The 23,482-nt window shown below is 31.4% G+C and overlaps 1 protein-coding gene across 1 annotated transcript; it reads right to left on the bottom strand.

The window, feature by feature from the left end:
• Window positions 1-12,261: 12,261 nt before the first annotated feature.
• On the bottom strand, window positions 12,262-21,746 carry LOC105621367 (protein GPR107). The gene is made up of 10 exons (XM_012202832.1): window positions 21,648-21,746; window positions 19,400-19,540; window positions 17,479-17,636; window positions 17,000-17,151; window positions 14,329-14,564; window positions 14,124-14,257; window positions 13,775-14,042; window positions 13,014-13,286; window positions 12,738-12,910; window positions 12,262-12,406 (listed from the first exon to the last, which is right to left on the bottom strand). The coding sequence occupies exons 1-10, from the start codon at window positions 21,744-21,746 to the stop codon at window positions 12,262-12,264; spliced, it is 1,779 nt and encodes a 592-aa protein (XP_012058222.1).
• Window positions 21,747-23,482: the final 1,736 nt, after the last annotated feature.

A 23,482-nucleotide genomic window follows, 5' to 3' on the forward strand; every position in this document is an offset into this window, starting at 1 on the left:
GTCGAGCGACGTTGCCGCCAGGATGGACGGTAAGTCACGGGTCATTAGCAGCGCGGACACGCTGTCGCGTGCTGGCACGCCAATTTCATTGGCCCAAGGTCCTCCACGTCGGTGGCCGTGCTAGTGTCAAGGGTGTAGTCACGTGTGCAATTTGAATTGCTAAGCAGACCTCGATCACTGATAATTAAAATACGATGTGAGAGAGACAGAGATTTATTATCGGTCAGGAAAACGCTTGAGATAAGCGTGAAGTTGGTGCATTGTTTGTCGTGTCTCATAAGTCGTAACTCAAAAATATATCGGAAATAATTATTCCTTAATAACGTTATTAAAGGCGTTAGATATATAAAAAATAAATAAAAAATTAAATTTATTTATTTAATAAATAAAAAACATAAAATAGATAGAACAGATTTCGTTCATTGTTTTTAAAAAATTCTAAAATCTATAATCAACTTCTAAACAAATCAATTGCATTTTTATGTAAAAGAAATAATAAGTATAGTATTGTATCTTACATTATAATATATAATGTAAATAGCATTTTTCTTAATATATTCTTATAAACTTTATTTCTAAAGAGTTTTTTGTGTTTTGTTATCGGTGCATACTGCACGATAAAAATTCCTCCTTAAACTAAAATCTAAATATAAGATCGAAGACATGGACAATAATAATGTTGAGTGTATACAGTCACGTTCGGTTTATTTTGCGACGCAAAATTTTTTTTTTAATGCGTTCATAACAGTGAGCGGGTAATTTCATAATGGTGAAGGTGGAATGAGATAAAGAGATGCCCCAGGCCAGTTTCGTGTCACTAGAATTAAGGACTACAAATAAAAAAACCGCGCAGAACAAAAGGTGTAACATACGCAAAGATGGAAAAGGGATTCTTTTACGGCCTTCGTCTAGCATTGACTGTACAACAGCTTCGTCTCGTTCTCTCTCTTCGTTTTCACTTACCGTTCTCCGCTCCATCCCTTGATGTATTAAAGGGGCACGTGAAATATTCCGGAAGCATTTTCATTACCGTCCTCTCTGGGAATACACGCGGGTTGATAAGTCTTTCTGCACGAGGGCAAAGTGGATTGCCCAAGAGGGAAGTTGAATATATTCGATTGCTAGTGAATCCTTTTTTTCATTCTTTTTGACTTTAAGAGAAATATTACAATATTTTTATTAAACCCACACATAATATACCTATTCTTTTCAATGTTATAATTAAAAGATGTCATTTTTCGTGGCGTAAGCACCGTAGAATGTTCGTGAATATAAAATTAATCTCGACAATTGTTAATGGTTGGTTTTCCAAGCTATTCTGTTTAAATTGGCTTTTATCCGAAGTAAGGAAATAACGAAGCGTGACGAGTACAAATTATATAAATAATTTAGATTGGATTTTGTATGGTAATTATATGATATTTATGACGTGGGAGGAGGGACGTAATTATTGTCAATTATAATATAAAATCACACTTATTCTCATTTTCCCTCTTTCATAATTCATATCTCCCTTAATTACACACGTATAATCTTTCAGAAGTAAAGAAACCATCTTTAAACCATTTAACATGAAATTAGCTGACTGCAGTAGTAATGCATAATGTATCCTATTTGTTTACGTACAGTAATATAAATACTCACATGATCTGTAATTACACGAGTTTAAATATGTAACTTATTAACATGATAAATGTTTAAGACACAATTACACGCAATCAAAAATAATTCTCACCATTTACCGTCATAAATAATCTTATTAAAAACAACTTTAATATATTTATGATTTATATATTTATATAGCTTATTTATATATTTATATATTTATCTGAACTCCATGATGCAAATTAAATGTTCTTATGCAATATTATACAAAAAAATTAGTCTTGTCACAGACGTACAATTGTCTTGAAATCTTGAAATTGCATCGATGATTCGATTTTTCTCGGCAAGGTTATCGTGCCTTATCACGAGGCACGGGCATTTTAAAGCGTCGCTGATATTCCAAAATTACTTGGTAGCATAAGCTGTGGGAGTAGCAATCGCTGAATTTTGTGCAAATGGGCTCTCAGCAGGCCACTCTGCTTTTTCAGGCGCAATTGAATCCGCCGGCACTCACGGCAGTCCTCCAATCCAGTAGTTGACAAGGTAATTCCAGTAATTCCCTGAATGCATGATATTTTACAAATTCCTTGCGATCCAGGTATCTACTATCCGTGTATTTAACATATTGAGTCATTTCCATAAAAAGCTATTGCTACGATCCCCGATTGGTAGATTCTACTGTAAGCGATATTAGAGGAAAGAGGTGACTATCGCTTTTATACTAATCTTTTCATTGGTAGAGCAAAGAACTGCTGTTTATATTATAACAAAAACATAATGTATAATTTTAGAAATTTCTAAATTAGCATTAAATGAATGTAAATAAATATTAATCAATGAACGATTGTGTAATTAAAAATAATAATAATAATTCTAACTCCATTTCTCTTTTGAAAATTTTGTAAAGAATATTATAGAATTAGACTTTTTAAATATATGTCAGACAATTTGCTGCATATTTGCTATTATTAAACTCACTGTTGTTTAAACTCACTATGAAAATATATTATCGAATAATATCCACGAAAAGTTGTGCTGTTTTTGAAATATTCGTGCGTTCCTTCGCGGCGACGTTAGTGCACGTTAAATGTCACCAGGAAATTTAACGACGGGTTCGTTTCGTCCTGACAAAATTGTACTAAAATTCGATGTCACGAGAGAGTGCCTATAACCGGTAATATTTAACATTCATAATCTGTTCTCTCTTTTTAGAGAAACGATAATCGCATAAAACAATTATAATCATTATATTCGATAATTATAGTTCTTTTTTGTTCATGCTTTTACAATGCAAGAAAATTATCTCTTATGGAGCAGAATATTAAAAAAACGAAATGTCGGATGTATATGTAATGCTGTCACATCTTTGGATAATCGATCGAGTGCGGTCATGTGATAAAAGAAGCAAGAATCTTTTTCCGTTAATTTAATATGACACGTTTCTGTGCCATTACCTGTTGCGTTCACCATTATTATAGATATGCCACCATGACTTCGACGAAGAAAAATGATAATTGTATCAATTGCGCTTCTGGTTACAAATTTTTGAAAGGGAAGATAAATGGAGCAGATATAGATTAATTCTTAAGTTTTAGTTTAGTACAATGATATTAATTAAAATTAATAAATTAATATAATTTATTTTCTTATATACATACTTATATAGTGTCCTTTTTATATATCTACTACTGCAACATTTTCTCTTAAGCACGTATTTTTGAATAATTTAAAGACAAAAGTTCTATTGGGTTGTCCGAAAAGTTCGTGCCGATGTTGAAGGAAAATTGAAACGCAGAAAATTAAAATTTTAGTATACATTTATTAAATTATATTAGAGGTTAGTCGGCACGAACTTTCCGGACAACCCAATAATATAAAAATATCGAAACTATAACAGTTTTTAAATTAGCGATTAAAGCTTACTAATCGCTAATAATAAATCTAAAAAATAATAAATAAAATACCAATTTGAGCCAACTTTTTGGTTATTAGTGTGTATTTTATACTATTTATTCAAAGTAAATATTAAATCGCTAATAAACCTTAATTCTAAAATTTTCATCTTTAAATTACTTCAAAAATATGTCCTTAAAAGAAAATACGATAGTAATAAGAGATCCGTATATATTACATTATAATATACAAAATATCTCAAAATGACCATCAAATATTCTGCAGGTAGAGCGAACTAAATTGAATCGGAAAGTTCTTTACCATTTTGTAATTTTCGTAATAGTTATAAAATATTAGTTACTAAAAATTATCGAATATGGTATTTAATAATTTTTTATTCAAGTACTATCAATTTTACAGAAAAATTTACTTACAGTATAAATATTTATTCAGTAAAAAAATGATTGTTAAATCAAATTAACATTTTCTGTAGCAAATAAATATATCTTTATATTTAATAAATATTTAATTAGCAGTATTCAACTAAATATTTATTAAAATTGACTATTTTTTTCAATGTATGAGAAGAAAATAAACAATTTTTGTCTCTTGTTGTTATTCTGTGAAGTTGAATAGTACTTGAGTAAAAAATTATTGTAAAACCAATATTCAGCAATATTTAATAATTAATTATTATCTTGTTAACTATTGCGAAAATTGCAAAATGATAGAGGACTTTTCGACTCAATCAAATAGTCCTCTCTATCAGTACACGAAATATTTGGTGGTCATTCTAAGCGATCATTTTATCCCGGATATACTCTCAGAAATCAGTTATTAATTTATTATTTTGTTAATAGATATTTATAGTAATGTTAACAGATATTTAGTAATGTTAACAGATATTAAGTAATGTTTATAAATAATTATAATGAATATTTTATTTTTTTAATTATTCAAAGAGGTAAACTTGTTAAATTAGATAATTAGAGTATTAGCTACAAATTGATATAGCGAAACAAGCTGATTTCTCGATAAAAGACACATATTTACAATAAACAATACCGTATTTATAAAACTACTATTCTTAAAACATAAAATGTTTCAATGAAACTTGACAGAAATTTTGTCGTTATTCTCTAATGTTTCCTAAGAAAATCATTTTTACATGGTCAATCTTGTATGGAGTTGCATAGATACACTTTTACTTCACGATTAATATACATGGCACACAGTAAAATTATTAATGTATATTGAATTTTATTTTTAGTTCATTTTATTTAATTATGCATATGTAACACACGTCAATATGTGCCACACATGAATACTTGCCTCGCGATAGTTAGTAATTATTATATTACATACCACATTTCATGAACTAAACTGTTAATTATATTCAGCCGAGGAGAAATCTTTTAGCGCGTATAAAGTTAATACAATGGTCTCTTTTATAACCGCATATTAATATCGAAATTTCGATCATGTCGATTTATTCACAAACGCATGTACGCATCGGTATGCATTTCGATTCAATTTCAAATTTTATCATATTAATTTTCGTATCAAACTGTCACGCGTCTAATTTAATCGCGCAAATTTTATTTCTCTATTCAATGCTGTGTCGAGTTTATAATTACATTCGCATCTCATACATTCAGAAATAAAATATTTTCATTTTCATATATTGCAAATATGAACATTTAAGATTATTATTAAATTGCTAGAAATATTTGTTATTTTTTAAATTAAAACTAAATGTTAGAGCAAAAAAGAGAAAACGAGAGATATGCTTTTGATACATATTGCAGTACTCGGAATAATTCCTTGGGATCATTTCTCACCGAAATGGTGCACCAAATGTCTAACGGAACAGCGGGCAGAAAGGACTCCGCATTAGCGAAGTTTCGTGCTAATTGTACGTAATTAATTATATCATTATTTCGCCGATTAATCTAAGTCGAGCTCACCGCGGTGGTAGAGAATGATATTTTTCCTCTCGCGATGTTCGGTATTCTTCGTCACAATTGCTGCACAAAAGCGATCAATCTAGGAAGATATGATTTCATTTCTTTCCTCGTTTTATTTTTAAAAGGACAGAAAACGACGTTACGTTACACAAAGGACGAGAAAGATGTTGCTTTCTCGGCGAGATGAAAATTGCTGGGAATATATTGCGCGAATATTTTCTGGTTTTGCCGTGGCAGAAATCGTTGCAACAACGATTTAATATTTGAAAACAATTTCAGAACTTTTTGTATGTACATATTCGTGCACCGAATGTTTCAGAGAGAATTGGCGGCGCGTTTTGAAAAATTTGAAATTGATGACGGCGTATTCCGTACCGGAAATTCATGAAAGCAACATATGGAATGCCTATTTATTTTATGCTTGCGAAATCGAATTACAAATAATGCAATTATTATAAGCGAGCCTTTCATACATGTAAAAGAATAGGTTAGTTAATTGAGAAAATGTGAAATTTTAGAAACAAATTATGACAATTTCAGTTCTGAACACGTTTTTAAATATTGCTGTTTAATCAAATTGCGAATTGCAATCCTAACATTTTTAATATCAAATCAAATTGCAAATTATCATCATACACATCGTACACAAATCAATTAGCTCTAAATTCACAATTAACGCGATATTTTTATTTCTGAAGCTCGCGCTACACTTACTGCGTGCAGATAGAAGTGTTCATTTATTTATAGCAGTCGCGTTTTATCGCCATATATTGCACGCAACTCTATTAAACTTCAGTATAATGTTATATGAGCTAGCAAATGTTACATTTATGAGAAAGAATAAATTGGAATACATTTAAAACACATGCGACACATGATGCGAATTTGACAAATTTGATTTTTCATAAAAATAAGAACTACATTACAGATATATTATCGAGTTATTAACCCTCCATCGACATTGTGTTGAACTTTAAAGGTACATTCGAATTTTTTATTACTGTGTAGACGAATTTAAATCTGTATACAAATAAATAAAATACAATTCAAATTCAACTGATGACAGTGAGAACTCGTTAAACTTTCATAAATGTGTAAGAATTTTTTTCAGATTTTTATACAGTATAGAAATAATATAAAAATCTATAAAGTCGAAAACCCAGACTGCGGACAAAGAGTGAAAATTTTACACTGTCGACAGAAAATTAATCATGGCAATTTTTGCCATCAATCATTTGTCTTACTTGCTTTACTTCTAGTAAATATAAGAACTATATTACAGAATTATTAACCATAATAATTCCTGTGACACTTTATAACTTCTGTCTTACTTGCTAGTTATGAGCACAAAGTCATCGTTTTCGATCTAAAAACCCTTATCATTCTTGCAGGAGGTATATATCTTAAGACTTAAGATATTACATTGTTGCATAATACTATTTTCTTTTTATTTTTATGACTTAAGTTGTAGAATATGAATAACGTATATGTATCGATTATCGATATTCATAAGCACGCGTTCATGTTTGTCCGCTTATAGAACACGCAACGTTTGTCATTAACGCGAATAGCAACGTTCTTGCGCGTAGTCTCAGAGAGGTACGGAGCAGGCAAAGTTACACCGAAGGCTTGTTTGCGTGCCCGCGAAAGTTAGCTCGTCGACAACGGAATCCTTTGAGACTAATCTACGCGAGAGTGGACGAACTCGCATTACTCACGCCTGCGAGATTTCCTGCGTGTACGTGCAACCTTTTTATATTCCATGATCCTCGTGATACTGACTGACTTGAAAACTGAATCATTTTTTCCTAGAACGCGCGCACGCATTATCCGTTTGTAATTTTTAAAAGCTTTTCTATTCACATCTCGTTACTATTCAATTTTTCTCGGTTGAATGGATCTGATGTCAAAGCGATAAATTACGCTGTGTTATTTTTGACAAAAGACATTTTTGCAATGAATATTTTGGGGTAGTAAATAACATCAAAATATATATCACAAATATATGTCATAAAAGATTCTCGAGAAGAACTCGAGAGAGTAGAATATCAAGAAAATCATTCATACGCGTACACAATTTTGTAATATTTTTCTGAGTATTATTTTCGAAATTATTTTTAAATGAATTAAAGACAATTGTATTAAAACATGATAATATAATTCTAAAAAGATGCAATTTTTAAAATATTTATAACTGTTGGCTGGCCGAATGGATAAAAACATGATGGTTCACTTTCAAATGATTTATGATCAACTTTGGTTGAGGAGAAAATATCGAAAATCTATTGTCATTAACCAAAGTCAATTGACCTCAGTAAAATTGTTGATGGTAAAATCCATAAGATTATAAGAACTATCTAAATTTTTTGATTATTATAAATGTAAAATAATTTTGATAAAATATATGACATTAAAATGGTGAAATTATATAATTAACTTTAATATTTGTTACTGACTGTATCAATTTATTTTCATCTATTTTCAAATTTATTAATGTTCTTCTAAAATGCTCATTTATATAAAAAATTAATAAATTGCTTTTCAATTTAATATGCAATATTATAGTTCTGTTTATGATTGCATTTTACAAAACCAAAAAAGATTTCGGTATGCAAAATTGAATTTGTACATAAATTCACTCTGAAATATTAAAGCACTAAGATTCACTTTGACCAAAAATAGGCTTGTTTTTTTCTCTTAATTTTAATTCATTGATATAACTAATTAAATATAATTAAGTTTAACACAATAGATCGTGAAATTATTTCCGCACAATTTGATGAGTCGAAAGATTATTTACGCCTAACGAAGCAATTGAAAATTACGGAATAAATTCTAATGAATCCATTTTTCTTTTAATAAAGCACATCTTTAAAATCTTTAAATTCGCATCACTTTTTTTCTTATAAACGTAAATGTTTTCTGCTCTGAAATATTGCGAGATATTTGAATGCGTAATGTCCATCTGTCCTTACGCGCATACTATGTTAGGTTTGGAGGAAATGAAATGTCAAATTTCGGTATTTTCTCTTTTCTGTGCATAAGCGCAGAATAATGCATGAAGTTTTACTTTAGGAGGAGACGCGAGCGGCAACAACGGCGCCAAATGCCGAGAACAAAATTTCAACACTGTGTTCTTCACTAGGGATTAATATCGTTTTGCATATTTACATATTCAAGTAACGCCACGTTTCTATCAAGAGGCAGAAGAAAAGAGAATATTCTTACTTCACTTATTACTCAGACCAGCATTAATCGTAATCGAGCATGTATATCAGTTCACAATCCTTACAATCTGTAAACAGAAGTCGGGTATTTCTATAGAATAATATCGGAAAAATAATGGTATCTACAAATTCAACAAGTCTTTAAATCATTTTCCATAATCTTCAAAATATCAAAGATTCCATGAGAATAGCAGTATTCTTATGAATAATTTGCCTGCGCTCTAACTCGGTATCATATATTCCATGTATAAAATACTATGAAAGCATAAAGAATGAAAAGAGTAATATGATATATAAAACACTTTGTCGTTAAAAATATTGCAAGTACTGTTAAATATATTTCATCGTTAATCTCTTTAAATTTCTTTGCAGCTTTAGAATTCCAGATATATCTCAGAAAATACTGAAGATCCTTTCAATTCTTTTCAATTTACAGATTGTTGATTTACAAATTGTTGATAATTAAAACCCTGATTTATAAGTCAAAATCAAATCAATATCGATTGATTTTTCGAAACCTATATTTTTTATTAATCTTCGAAAAAGATCGACATTTTATCAATGGTGCATCGAGAAGATCGATGTTTTGCTAACGCTGCATCGATAAAATATCGATCTTCTTTCGAAGATCAATAGAAAATTTAGTAGATATCAAATAAAACAGTCCTAAAAATCGACTTTAAATCGATTTGTGAATCCGGGAATTGTTGAAAGTTTTCAACAAATATTCATTATTTTTAAATATTAATATTTGACTTGAAATTAAAATCATTAAATTGCATAAATAAATTAATTGTACATCAATTATTATGAAAGTAAGAAAATATAGAAAACAGTAGATTTGCAAAAGCAGCTTGTGTAATAGAATAATAGTAATTCACATAGTAATTCGAGCAACAATGCGACACTGCTATTATATAAAACACTTACACCGCAGCATTCCGTTTACTTTCCTCAAATTCACACGACAGAACGAAGTCGGGAATGGCATTCGCGAACATTTCCAGAATGTCGATATCGAAGAGACAGTCTAAAATGTCGGCCTCGGGCGGAACGACGTTTAAGATTTGACTTTCGCAGTGGGTATACATTCCTTCTGATAAAATTCACTCACTCTTCTTCAGTTCCTACACTTCCGTCGAATACTCGTTGCTGGAGAATGGGACGAAGACCGCGGTATATGAAGTAAAAAGAAGATTTGAACGATGAAGGAGAGCATGCTGATGATGAAAGAAAAAAGAGATAAAAGAGAATACAGGATGAATTACAGGATGCGTGCTGTTTCCTTTTCTAGGTCGTCTCTACTCCGGATTTTTTCCCTAATGGTTTTCAAGAGCTTAGAAGAACTAGGTTATATGCATTTATTCTTTTATAAAAGCGAAGATAAAATCCTCCAATTTTTCTTTTTATATATATTGATCTTAGAATTTTTAAAATCAACAATATATTGATATATCAAAAATTAAACAGGTCATAATTATTAATACATCATATTATACATTGTATTATTAAATTTATACGTTATAAAAGAATTTTGGTAAAAAATATATTACAGTTTAAAATAATAATTTCGAAATATTGAGTGTTAGAATAAACATTAATTTAATTATTTAATATATATTCTCTAGTTTCTAAATTTTATTATCTTCAATTAATTTACAAAATAAAAATTAAAATACACATATTTAAAAGATATAAACAAAAATATTTAAATACAGAATAAAAATTAATTTATGTGAAGAATAAAATTTAAGAATTAATTATTTACATATGCAACTATATATAAAATTCATTAAAAAAATTGCAATAGATTGTAGCATATAGATTTTAGTTACATCATGGAAAATTATAGTTTGAATTATAGTATGTCTTTATATAGATATTTTGTTATAGTTTCTAAATATACAGTTAGTTATCTTCCCATAAATTCTACTCATTCTCTTTACATGCGTCACTTTGATGAAATATACTAAAAGTTCTCATAAATTTAAATTTAATACAAATGTAGCTTTTTGAAAAAAATATGTGTATGAAAAAATTAAAAAAAGATATATTTTTGTAAGATTTTTGCTTTCAGTCATTTATATTCAAACCAATTTTTATTTATGTCTGTATTATTTATCTATATTTATATATATATTTGATGTAACTAAAATTTTTAAACATTGGTTGTTGTTTTATTAAAAATATCTCGTTTTTTTACTTCAAACATAACACAATTTAAAAATGTAATTTTTTAGTTAAAATAAGCACTTCTTGAAGTTTTCAAAGAGTTTATAATACTTTCAAAGTGATCGATTTAGGTTGTGTCATATTTATAAATAAAAAAGAGAATTTTCTACAGACAACATTTAAAATTAAAACTTTTGGTGATCAAAGTTTGAAAAAAATTGATTATTTTGAATTTAATCATTTTAGTAATAAAAATATGTATATATAAACCTATTTTATATACATATAATACTATTTTACGATATAATCGTATAATACAAATTAGTATAATGTTTCGTCATACTTATAATCTTTCTACATCTTCTTTGATAACTTACTTAGCCGTGAATAATGTGACATTTTTTCGCAATGTCGATACACATATCCCCGCGCGAAACAAATGTATTAACTGCGCGCATTCGTGTAAGGAAAAATAAAAAGGTCTCTCGTGGCACGCATTTGCAACCCAAAACAGTACAAGCTGACACACGGTCGGCTCGCATATTCGCTGCGCTTAATGCATTAAACGGACGACTCGCCGCGGTCGCCTGCAATAGCTGCCACAATGGAATTCAATTTTCGCAAGCGTGGGCACGAATGGCCGTCGATAAAGAATGGATAGATCCGTCGTCCGACGAATGAAGGAAAGAGACCGACATAGGCTTTTAACAGGAGCCTCCACAGCTCCAGAGCCGCTTTGTTCCCGTTTTCCCCGCTAACCGTGTGCGAACCACCTTCTCCCTGCTTGCATCGGACTCCCTTCCCTCCTCACCCTCAGCTTACATGAACACCGCCAACTCTCCATGGCCGGGAGAATTCAGATAGCGGATACCGGATGCTATTATGCGCTACATATATATCCCGTGAACTTTACAGCCAGTAGACTGCGATACTCTGAGGAATTTACAGTCTGAAAGATATTGCCAAGCGATATACACATATACCGGTAGCACTTCGCTTTTCTACTCTAGGCTCTATATAGAGCAGAGATCGAATCGACGGAGGAAGGTCCCGTGGGATAAGGAGATGATTTCTGTCCTTAAGAGGGTTTACCTACGGCTGTGTTGAAATCTTTCGAGGCCTATCCTCTGCTCGTTCTCTCTCCCTCTCTCTCTCTCTCCCTCCTCCTCTCTCACACACACTACACACACACACACACACACACACACACACACACACACACACACACACACACACACACACACACACTCTCTCTCTCTCTCTCTCTCTCTCTCTCTCTCTCTCTCTCGCTTCATATTTACTTCCCTTATTTTATCTATTCCTTCCAAATATAGCCGATGATTTACAAATCGTAGGCGTATTCGTCATAATGTAGTCTATCACGATTTGATACTATCCTAGTCGTACTCACGAGACGACTTATGGAAAAGAGCATGCCGCTCCTCCTCAGTAGACGAGACTTTTGAAATCGCGGACCTTACTGCTCTCGGCATTTTGCTCACTGTACTGAAGTCTCTGTTGATTCCATTACCACCGGAAATTCTAAAAAAGAGATCAATATATTAAAAGAATTTTCAAAGGGAAAAAATAAGCAAGTATTCATATATACAAAATAGTTATTAAAAATCTAAATAAGATAGACTTTAAACAAAAAAATATAACATTTTGCTGCATTCGTTTGATTGTTGAATTCGTTACCTCTTATTTTCGATATCGATTAATATGCATTAACTTGATATATTTTATTTTATATACAAATATGCTCTATATAAATAAAGCTAACAATAAAGCTTGTAGTTTCTTTTCTTGAAAAAACATAAAAAACAAGGGAATAGATAAGAATTTATATGTGACAGATTAATTTGATACATACACGACATCGGTCTTATCGTCTTCGTCATCTGGTTCTATGTCGTCGCTCGGTACTGTGAAATACGTATTTGCGGACGCTGGTCGGAATTTATAGCCTGTCAAAACGAAAAATGCGTAGGTTGCCATTTCCCGGAAGGTTTCGTCCAACCATTGGTAATCAAAGCGCACCGTAATCTATAAAAAAAAGACTGTTATCGAAAATATGATATTGAAATATGGTTTGTGATTCTTATAGGATTAATATACGCAAATCATCATAAATTACGAAATTGCGTACCTTGAGTATGTACATTATAATACGAGTGAAGTATATGTAGAAGACTATCATAATGTAGAAATGTTTGAATAGCATGAGTTTGCGCAAGTTCATTGCCGCTTTATCATTCGTGCGAGCGACCTCCTCTAAGTGCCTAATACTCCATACTACCGGAAATAGAATTGCACCACAACACACCAAATCGATGAGTATAAACATGTCTCGTGAAGTTTCGCGACGTAAATTACCCACGTCGCTTTCCTCAATTATTATTTCAGCTACATTTGCCAACACCTGCAGAGAAACACATTTTTGTTGCTATATCATTAGTCTCACCATATGACTCAGGCGATTACATGTGCGTTCTCTTAGCTTTTGATATTCAATACCTTAACAATAAAAAGGAATTATAATACTTTCGAAGCTTCTATAAATATTTTCTATGCAGAAGCTATATGGTTTATCTCCATGTTTAGATCCATTATTAAAATATCTAAATTATTAGAGGGCATTCTAACAATGAATTTGGAAATAGAGATAACATGAAATGGGTTCTGTATAAAAAGAAAATATTTAAAAATTTTGTTAACTAATTTATTTCAATTTTTTGGAAGAACGAAGTTTGTATTTGCACCTTTCAAAGTTAATGGTTTTAATTCTAATTGAAATATATTGCTAAAAAAGTAATTGATTTTTATAACAGATTGATTCCGATTGATTTTTTTACTGATGCAGAAAAAATTTATTTAAACTATAAATAAGTAAAAGACAGCGATGTTTACTTGCAATGGTATGACCAACATGAAGAGTTTCTTTTCCTTGTCTGAGAGAATGTGCTTTATAAAGTTCCATCCCGTACCAATAAGCACAATAGTAATGAAGAGAACGGCGCCTTTGAGCAGATGAGTAATGTAATATAAAATCGCCCACGCTTCGACATGCTCACCCTTAGTTTGGATAAAATGGTAATTTATACCGTGGAACAGCAATGAGAAAGACTTCAGGTATACCAGGACAGCCATTAAGTAGTGAATTTTAAATACAGAATGCCTGAATATTACGAAAGTAACATTTACATTCTGTTTAACTCTATTCTACTAATGTCTCGCTTATCTATGTCATTTCTCTTACTTGCTTTTATTAAGAATAAACACCCAGAAGCAGCCAGACAAGAAGAAAAGTAGCGCCATCGTAAAGTATAGAGCTGGCAACGGCATTTCACCGGCGCTGAGGAAGTTATCGTTATTAATCTCTGCTATTTCCACCTACGAGAAAAATGTTTCTTTGTCGTGACGAACGCTCGTCCAATCTTTAATTGTTTTCTAGATAATCTTACCGTGAAATCTACGAGTAGTGGTTCCTTATTATTATCATAATTCTGACAGTTGTGAAAATAGAGATTGTACAGGCCCTCTTCATCCTCGTTGGCGACATACATAACGAGGCTCGTATTGTACGATCTCTCGCCTGTGGACGTCGTCTCCATCGTCATCGGTAATCTGAGACGGGAACACGCGTTGCTATCCGACCTCAGCCTCTGGTCAACGCCGCGAACGTCGGCTTTCTCGACCACTGTACAGAAAAATTTATATTAAATACACAATTTATATTAAAAATAATTTTATTGTAAAATACAAATATTTTTTTTTAAGTATACAGTTTGACATTTCAAGAATTAATTTTTGAGAAATCATTTTATAAAGGAAAGTTCATATGTATATGAGCACAAAAGTTTGATTTAAAAAATCCAAAAAAATTTGACGAAATTATCATTTTTTTTTTAACTGCAGTTTCTAAACGAAAAGAACGAAGTTGCTACGCTGCTATAATATTATTAGAATGTTCTGTGCTATCTGTGAATTATTATATAAAGATATATTTTTATATATTATTTATAACTATTATTTTTATATATTATTTATAATATAAAAAGGGAAATTCAAGTCAAGGCAATGTGCCCTTTTTATATGAATTTTTTATTCGCGCATCGCCTTATTACATTTGATGAGTCCTTTAATTTATTTTATATTGAACATTTTTATTTAATAATAACTTCTTGAAAGAAAGGACTGAAAGATCTAACTGACAGGTGGAATGGTCTGATGTTATTGCTTAGATGAGTCATCAGCATGTTCGCGAATGACAATTAAGACGAGATGTTACCGATGACAGATGTACTACTAATGTAAGCGTAAAAGAGACAGTTACCTAACCGAACCTTTCAAAATACTTGAGTTTCACGTTATTTATAAGATCGGGGACGAGTCGCGTTAATTATAGCATCTCTCATCTTTGGAGGTGTTCGATCATCGATGTCGTCTCGTAACCGCATGATGCTCATTGATCATCGTTAAAAGCATCCATCCGAATAATGCGCAGAATGTGCGCCTCGAATATCATAAATTCTTATCGTATGAAATCTTCAAATTATATAATTTATATTTATAAATTATGTAGTTTATATTTATACGAAATATTTTTTTAAATATTTCTCTAATATTTTAGGAGTCGATTTCTGAGATTATTTTATGAAGAAAAATTTATATAAATATATATATGATTCAAAGATCTCGTTTCAAAGAAAATCCGAATGTCAAAAGTATAAAACTATTCTTCCTTTTTAGCTATTAAACATGAGAGAAATTTTTAAAAATTATTAAATATGGATAAAGTGTATTATCTTTATTTTTTCTTATAATCGTTTGATCAAAAATATTTAGGAGCAATAATGTATTACTTAAATCTTATTTCGACTATTGACGTTTTATAAAACGGCTGTACATAAAAAAATAAAGGCATTTTGCCTATTTACTGGTTCAACTTAAAAAAACTCTTCATTTAAAAAATAAAAAAAATAATTTCATATAATTTTTAATCCTTTTATCTCTAAGACCTTTGAAACCATCATATACATATATACATATATACAACTTTTCTTCATGAAACGACTTCCTAAGAAGTCAATTTCTAAAATATTAAATAATATTTAATGAGCTTTCCTATAATAAATCATTATTTCAGTTTTAAGTTTTAAGTTTCTATAAAAAATTGATCAATCGTAATAGATTATTCTTCTCACATCCGACTGTGATTGGTTAATGTCTTATGATTTAAAACTTAGATAATAGCTTATTGTAGAAAACCCATAAGAAATTTCTGTATTAGTTTACAGTATATTGGTTCAAGATCATACTCTTTGTGCATTGTTCTCCTTTGTAAACATTCTTAAACATAATAATAAAATATAGTAATATAGTAATTATATATTTAACAAAGATTTTTCTTTCATTTATAATATTGCATTATTTTTAAATATGCGTGTCGTGGAATGATAATAATCAATTGCTGTGTCTTAAAATGAAATTGTCAGGATAATAATTGCTGTATGGCAAATGTATGTCTTGTTTGAGGATCATAAGCCAAGTCTCCAGTTTGCACCTGTTGTACCCGTTGCAGTTTACATTTCTAATGTTGAGTGGTGGGGAAGTGTCAAAAATATCTGGCAAATGCCGTGATGGTTTATTTTCGATGTACACCACACGAATTGCTGATAACATTTACCAGACATCGTTTTCGCATATGTCCTGGATGAGATTTCATTGCTCTATTCATAGCAAATAGCAATGACATTTAGATTAGAATTTTTCAAGGCAAATCGCATATAAGATCAACGCGTGGAAGCTAAATGAGATATTTGTTGTAATTTATCTTTCTTTTCATATAATTACCATATTTTTAAAAGCATATGCCAAATGTTGCAAGCCTAACGCATATGTGACACATATTGTGAAACATTCTCAAGTATAAACGTAGCTTGCATCATATTACAAGTGAGAAATATTATCGGATTGACGATGAAAAATCGATGAGACGCAGACACGTGTACGTTCCGACATTTGTTAGTGATATTTACTCTCGCGCTGACATGCCACATCATGCATAACTTTACTGCCGCGTGAAGGGGTGGAAATAACTTCGCACGCAATCTAATACATAACGCGACTCACCGTGCGACGTATTCCGTTTTCTCCGTGGGAAAAGCGCAGTATCGCTGAATCTTGCCGACAGCGAACTTCTCTTTGTTCGATACATTAACACCGCACTGGGATCCCTGTAGATGTGTGCCGCATGCACATTGCTACTGCAGTTTACCTGCATTCTGCAACATCGAAATCGAATTACAAGTCTCAGCTAAAACTCTAATAAAAAATACTAAAAATAAAGGCCTTAATATAAAACCATACCATATATATATTTGTCACTTTATAAAATCTATAAATGAATATCCTTCCCTTAAAATCATTAATACTAAAAAAATTATGATTATAATACTAAAAAAATATCACCCTTCTTATCGCGTTTATACTTCAAATGCGTGTATTAAAATGTCTTCATATATGTGTGCGCTTTCATAGTTTTCCGTATAAAAATAACATTATATTACATACAAAATGAATTTACACATTTAAAAGTATAGTATACATACGTTAAGTTTTTCAAGTCCATGGTAAAATATATGATCGAACTGTCATCCTTCTGTTCTGTCCTGAGATTCGAAACATTTTGCAGCAAACATCCATCCAAATGATTGTGCACGTATGGATTGATCGCATCGATGAGCGTTCGACCCAAGCTGAATCCGAACTGTGAACAAAACAAAAATTTTTATTCATATCAATCTTATGATTTTACAATCATTTATTGTGTTGACAGAACAATGACACATCTTAGAATTAGCAACTTTTCAATCGAACATTTTTTAAAATTTTTTCTGAATTGAACGTTTTAATTACATAGACGCCGACTTAGGAGAGGCAGAGCATTTTTCGCCTGCTTCCTCTATCTAAATTATTTTTAGTTCTCCTAAGTAATTTTTACAAAAGGTTCTTTTTAACTACTACAAATAATTTCTGTTATCTAAACTGCGAGAAAATATTAGCCAGAAAACATTAGTAATAGGGTAAAATTGCTCAAAAGTATGCATGCATCGTTTAAGAATACGCATCTGGAGATATGGTAGGTGTGTCGACGCTAAGCAAACAGTGATATGTTTGAGCTTTATGGCGTAACTATTAGACCGCAGCTGTAACTCGCACAGAACATGCCTTTTTGGTTAGTCAATTTGTGTATAAAAGATCAGTAGCGCGGATAGTAATCTATGGATTTTTGGAGTTTGAGTTCTAAGTCGAAGTGCCAGGAGACGTCACAATTTAAAAAAATGAAAAAAATTAAATTATTTAAACAAGCGCATTTGTAATTTTGCGATTTTGTAAAATATTATCATTGAATAATTGATCAATAGCAACTATCGTTATTAATATGCGTGTGTATTTGATGTATGCATTTTCTCATAATAACAATTTAGTAATGACATTATTTCATAAAAGTCGATTTCCTTTTATTATTTAAAAAATGCTAATTTTTACGTTACTTTTCCAACGCAACATAGTACTTGATTTTTTATTTTGCTAAAGAGATAATGTGTTCTCTATTATATTTTAATAAAGCGATGTATAAATAAAGTTATAAAATTATAAGTAGATAAAAACAAGGATTTTTCGCACAAAGAATAGATAACACGATGGTTCAAATAAGGATTACCGCTTCAGAGATAATAAATCAATGACGACATGAAGTACGAAACAAGTGACAGATTTCACATGCCAGTTTTACGCTCTGTGCTACAAGCCTGAACAAGTCACTCACGAGTCTAACAAGGTGATGATACATCCGCATACTCGCGCACTTATTTATAAACGCGGGTGGCTCTCCTCGTGAGTGCGGAAGACAGAAACAGGTGTCTGTTGCTGTACAACAGAGCGATATATCGCATTGTTACAAAGTTACTATCTCTCAATTAAAGCTTAAAGTTACTAATATATATATTATATATATTATATATTAGTAACGTTAAGCTTTAATTGACTTTGAATTTTAATTAGCGATAATTTTTCGTCATAATATTATTATATATTATATAAGACTATTATGATGGAAAATTCGCTAATTCTGAGACTATTGCAAGATCAACATCAAAATTAAATGAGCTATTCAGAATTGATTTCCTTACATTTACAGTCACAGAACAATTCTTTTCTGGCGGAAAAGTTTTTATGAAAACTACACAGACAAGATTTTAGAAATTACTAGTTTTTCATAGAATATAAACTAAAAATTTCTTAAAACTAAGACCTCATCTCAATTTATGTAATTTTTCTGTACTTTCTCATAAAAAATTTTTTTCCGCCAGAGTTGTTTCTCCAACAATTTTTTAAAAAAGCGTTGCCTTGAAAATTTCTTACAAATTTTTTGAAATCCAAATGATTTCACAATGTATCGTAGACGCACCGAAATGTATGTGTATATAGTTTGCGGAAATTACAGGCCGATTATTATTAGCAACTTACCACGGCCTTGCTCGCGCTTTCCGGTGTCAGCTTTTTGTTGACATCCGCCGGCTCGAACTTGAAGTTCGTGAGATTCACGGTCAGAATACCGCCTTTGTAGAAGCCAAATGTGCTCAGGGTGATGTAGTGCCTGCCGTCCTTCTGAAATACGAATGACACTTCCGTGAGCGAGAACGGCTACGCATTCTGCCAAGAATCAGAAGGGAGAGCGAGAGAATCAAAGAACCATTCTTCAGCAGAGGATCCGGAAAGGAACAGATATGTGCGAAGGGTCCGACGACTCACACGTCGACATTCTTCGGCTTTCCTCTTTATGGGAAAACTTCTGGAAATTTTTCCTAGGAACATACTACGTAACTGCATAAATTAGAGTAATCCGTAACAGTGTACATTGCGATTGCCCACATTCAGAGAAAAAAACTTAAGTGACAACTGTTTAAGTGACAATTGTACAAATTTTGTATATAGAATTAATGTACATATATATAATTGAATAAACTATTTTATAGTTATTGAAACTAAGTCTGATGATTTGCTTCGAAGGTTTCAACATTAAAATTTTCGAAGATCGAAATTTTTATGCGAAATTTCGGAACTTCGATCTTTAAAATTTTGAAGTATCGAAATTATAATAATTAATTTAATGTGGTGAATAGTAATACATTTTCATTAAAAATATACGAGTACATTTACGAATATATATTCGTTATTTTCTATTGGCACAAATATATTTTTCGAAGATTTAAATTTTTTTAGTGAAACTCCAATCTTCACAATTGTCAAAATTAAGTAACAATTATAAATTGCAAAAATAAAATAGTTTGTTCGATTATGCACACTAATTCTACATATAAAACTTGTCAAAAGTAAAACAATTTGTTGTTTGAAGGAATCCTCTGCATTTAGAGAAAAACAGTAACAGCAATTATAACGGCTTTTTTTATACAAGTTATATAGAATTAATGTGTAACACACATAATATTTCTAAATAAACTTTTATTATTTAGATGTAATTATTTTAAAATAGTATGTATAACTAGAATTAATGTATATGTGTGTACATTAATTCTATATAAAACTTATGATGAGAAAATTGTCACTTTTAGTCACTATAATTTCTTAATTGAGTGCATATAATTGATGGCAGATAATTCTTCTTAGAACTATCCCAGATAAAAAAATTTCAAGTTCAGCTTGTTATCTAGGATGATTGTTGTTTGAAGGAATCCTATTCACTGAGAAAAATAATAATGGTAGCAATTATGAATAACATACGATAACAATTTTTTGTACAAGCTTTATACATAGAATTAATGTACATAGTTATAAACAAACTATTTTATAATTATAATACTTATATAAAATACTTTGTTTAACTAATGTGTGTGCATTAATTCTACATATATAAAATTTGTATATAGTTATCATGTTTTTCTTTGAGTTGACAGACGATTTCTTCTATGACTAGACAAAAAAATGTTAACTTTGCTAGTCCCAGATAATCTTCATGTCAGCTTATTATTCTGGATTCTTGTTTGGATCCTCCGCACTCAGAGAAAAAAAAATATGTAGTAACTATAAAGATGACGATTCTATACAAGTTTTATATGTAAAATTAAGTGTACACATATAGTTAAACAAACTATTTTATACTTGCAATGGTTTTATTAATAATAGTTTGTTTAACTACAAATAATATGTGCATCAATTCTATATATAAAAATTTGTATAGTTGTCACTTTTATAGTTGCTACTACTATGTTTTTCTTTGAGTGAAAAGGATTTCTTCTAAGACCCAGAAAAAAACGTCAGTTTATGATCCTATCTAGGACGATTCTTGCATTGGAAAGAATCATTGCATAAGCATCAGTCAGACGTGTCTATCAGTTTATCATCAGTTACAATCACATTTGATAAACCCGACAATCATGATGTAAATTACATGCATCAGCGTAATATGCGCTTTGGAATTATCGACGTGTGCACGATATTGTTGATGATACCGCTCGTTTCTCACGACTTTGTATGGCCGTTATATGTACAGAGTATCGCAATGTCCTTCGATTTTCCCGTCGCAGGACCTATTTTGCATCGCGTGTGAAAATTGCTCACTCATCGATAAAGTGACACTCGATAAACTCGTAGACGCGTTTCGGAATCCGCGCGTGTCACCTTCTTTCTCCAAGTAAGAATCAAGGCGCGTGATAACGATAATGACGGACGGCGCCGTCTGGAAGACGTAACCAACCCGTATGTCCAGCTTGTGGATCCTCGCGCTTGCCACGGCCACCAGCAGCAGAAGTGACAGGCAAACGCGCGCCATGACAACCGCGCTTGACCGCTGCATTTTCTTTTCTCGGCTCTCTCGCTGCCGCACCGTCGATCACTACACCGGGTGTCACATCACAAGGGAGGACGGCGCGCGCCGCATTAGAAAATCTTCTTCGCCTTTGCTCGTCGATACGCGAGCAGGAACTGAGGTGGTTCAGGCAGTCTCGATTGACTGGACTGGTACGGTCGGAACCGTCGGACTGGACCGCTAATACTTTGCGCGATCTGCAGTGTCGCAGTCAAACGGAACAATTAAAAATTATGATGACATTATAATGACATTCAAATGGCTCCAAAGTGATTATAAAAAGTCACTTTTCGATCAATCGGGATTCATTTTAATGTCGTTTTGACGTTATTGTGATGACCTGTTGTTCTTGGAGTAAAACGAAGGAACATGTGAATCGGACCGCGTGCACAAATGAACTGAATTTTAATTAGGTTCAGCGCGCTACTTTGGCTGGTCAAGAAAAACGTCAAACAGTTTTTCTTTTCTTTTTTTTTATGCGAATCCTGTAATCGGATTACATTCCGATTTTCACTTTCTGTATTGAAAATCTATAATATACGTTACGTACACTATAGATTTTCAATACTGGTATAAATATCGAAACAGCCTCGGTTTCATTGCGCCAGGGCCGGCCTGATAAACATTTTTTTCATAATTTATATATGAATTGGAATATGTTTTCGAAAATATTGAGAAAGTTTACAGCCTTTCTTAGAATTTTGTATATATGTCATTTTCGACATCTATCGTCATTCTTAATGTTAAAATTTTTTCTTAAATTTTTAAATTTTTTATCGGAAATTTTAGAATAAAAAACTTTAGAAATCTAAAAATGTTTCAGCGTTCATATTTGATAAGAATCCTAGAAAAGATGCAGACTTCGACATTTATTTTGAAGTGTTCCAATGTATATAAACCATGTATATAAACAAATTAAGAAATTATTTATATAAACAATTAAGAAATTTTCTAGAAAATTATAAAATTATTAAAAAATTCTAATTCATCATTTTTGAAATTTATATAAAAATTTTGAAAAATTATGAAAAATTTTAACAAAAATTTTCATCGGGGAGACGGCGACGCCCGATGGCCTGTAGCTTATTCTTTCCTCTTCGGGCGTGTTTGCTTTACCGTTCGGTCCGCGAGTGCAGATAGTACAATATAGAGTGTAGCTTGAAAAAAACGGACACGTTGACCTTTCCAAGATTACACTTTAATTTTCACATTACAAAAAATCTATTTAAAGACTGTGAGAAGAGATACGTGTAATTTGATGATTGGGCGATTGAGGAACTCAATCAATTCAATAATTTTGTTATTCATGACAATTCGAAGTGGTAGATATTAGATGAGCTAGATCGTTGGCGTCGCGTATTCGCATTTGAACACAAATAGGCTACTAAGCTATGCTGGTTAGGACGAAGGATGAAGTGATCTAGGACGATTGGAGTTTTTGTGACTACAACCATATGTCAGCTGATCGGCACTTAATTCAGTTGCGGTATTTGCGATAATTTCGTTTCGAATTAGAGTTTCGAGTTGAAAAAGCGTTTCCTCACTCATTCCGAGTCTTGATTTATTTATACGTTGATAACCAAGTGTGATTTCCGGATTCTCGAATACTATTGCTTAATTTTGCTCAAGTTATAAAGGTAAAAATGAAATCAAGTAAATTCTTTGACTAAAGATCCCTCGGAATGTTCCGATTTAGATAAAAAACGAGGGCTATAGATAAATGT

This window comes from Atta cephalotes, assembly GCF_000143395.1.
Source record: "Atta cephalotes unplaced genomic scaffold scaffold00033, whole genome shotgun sequence".
NCBI classification, from domain to species: Eukaryota; Metazoa; Arthropoda; class Insecta; order Hymenoptera; family Formicidae; genus Atta; species Atta cephalotes.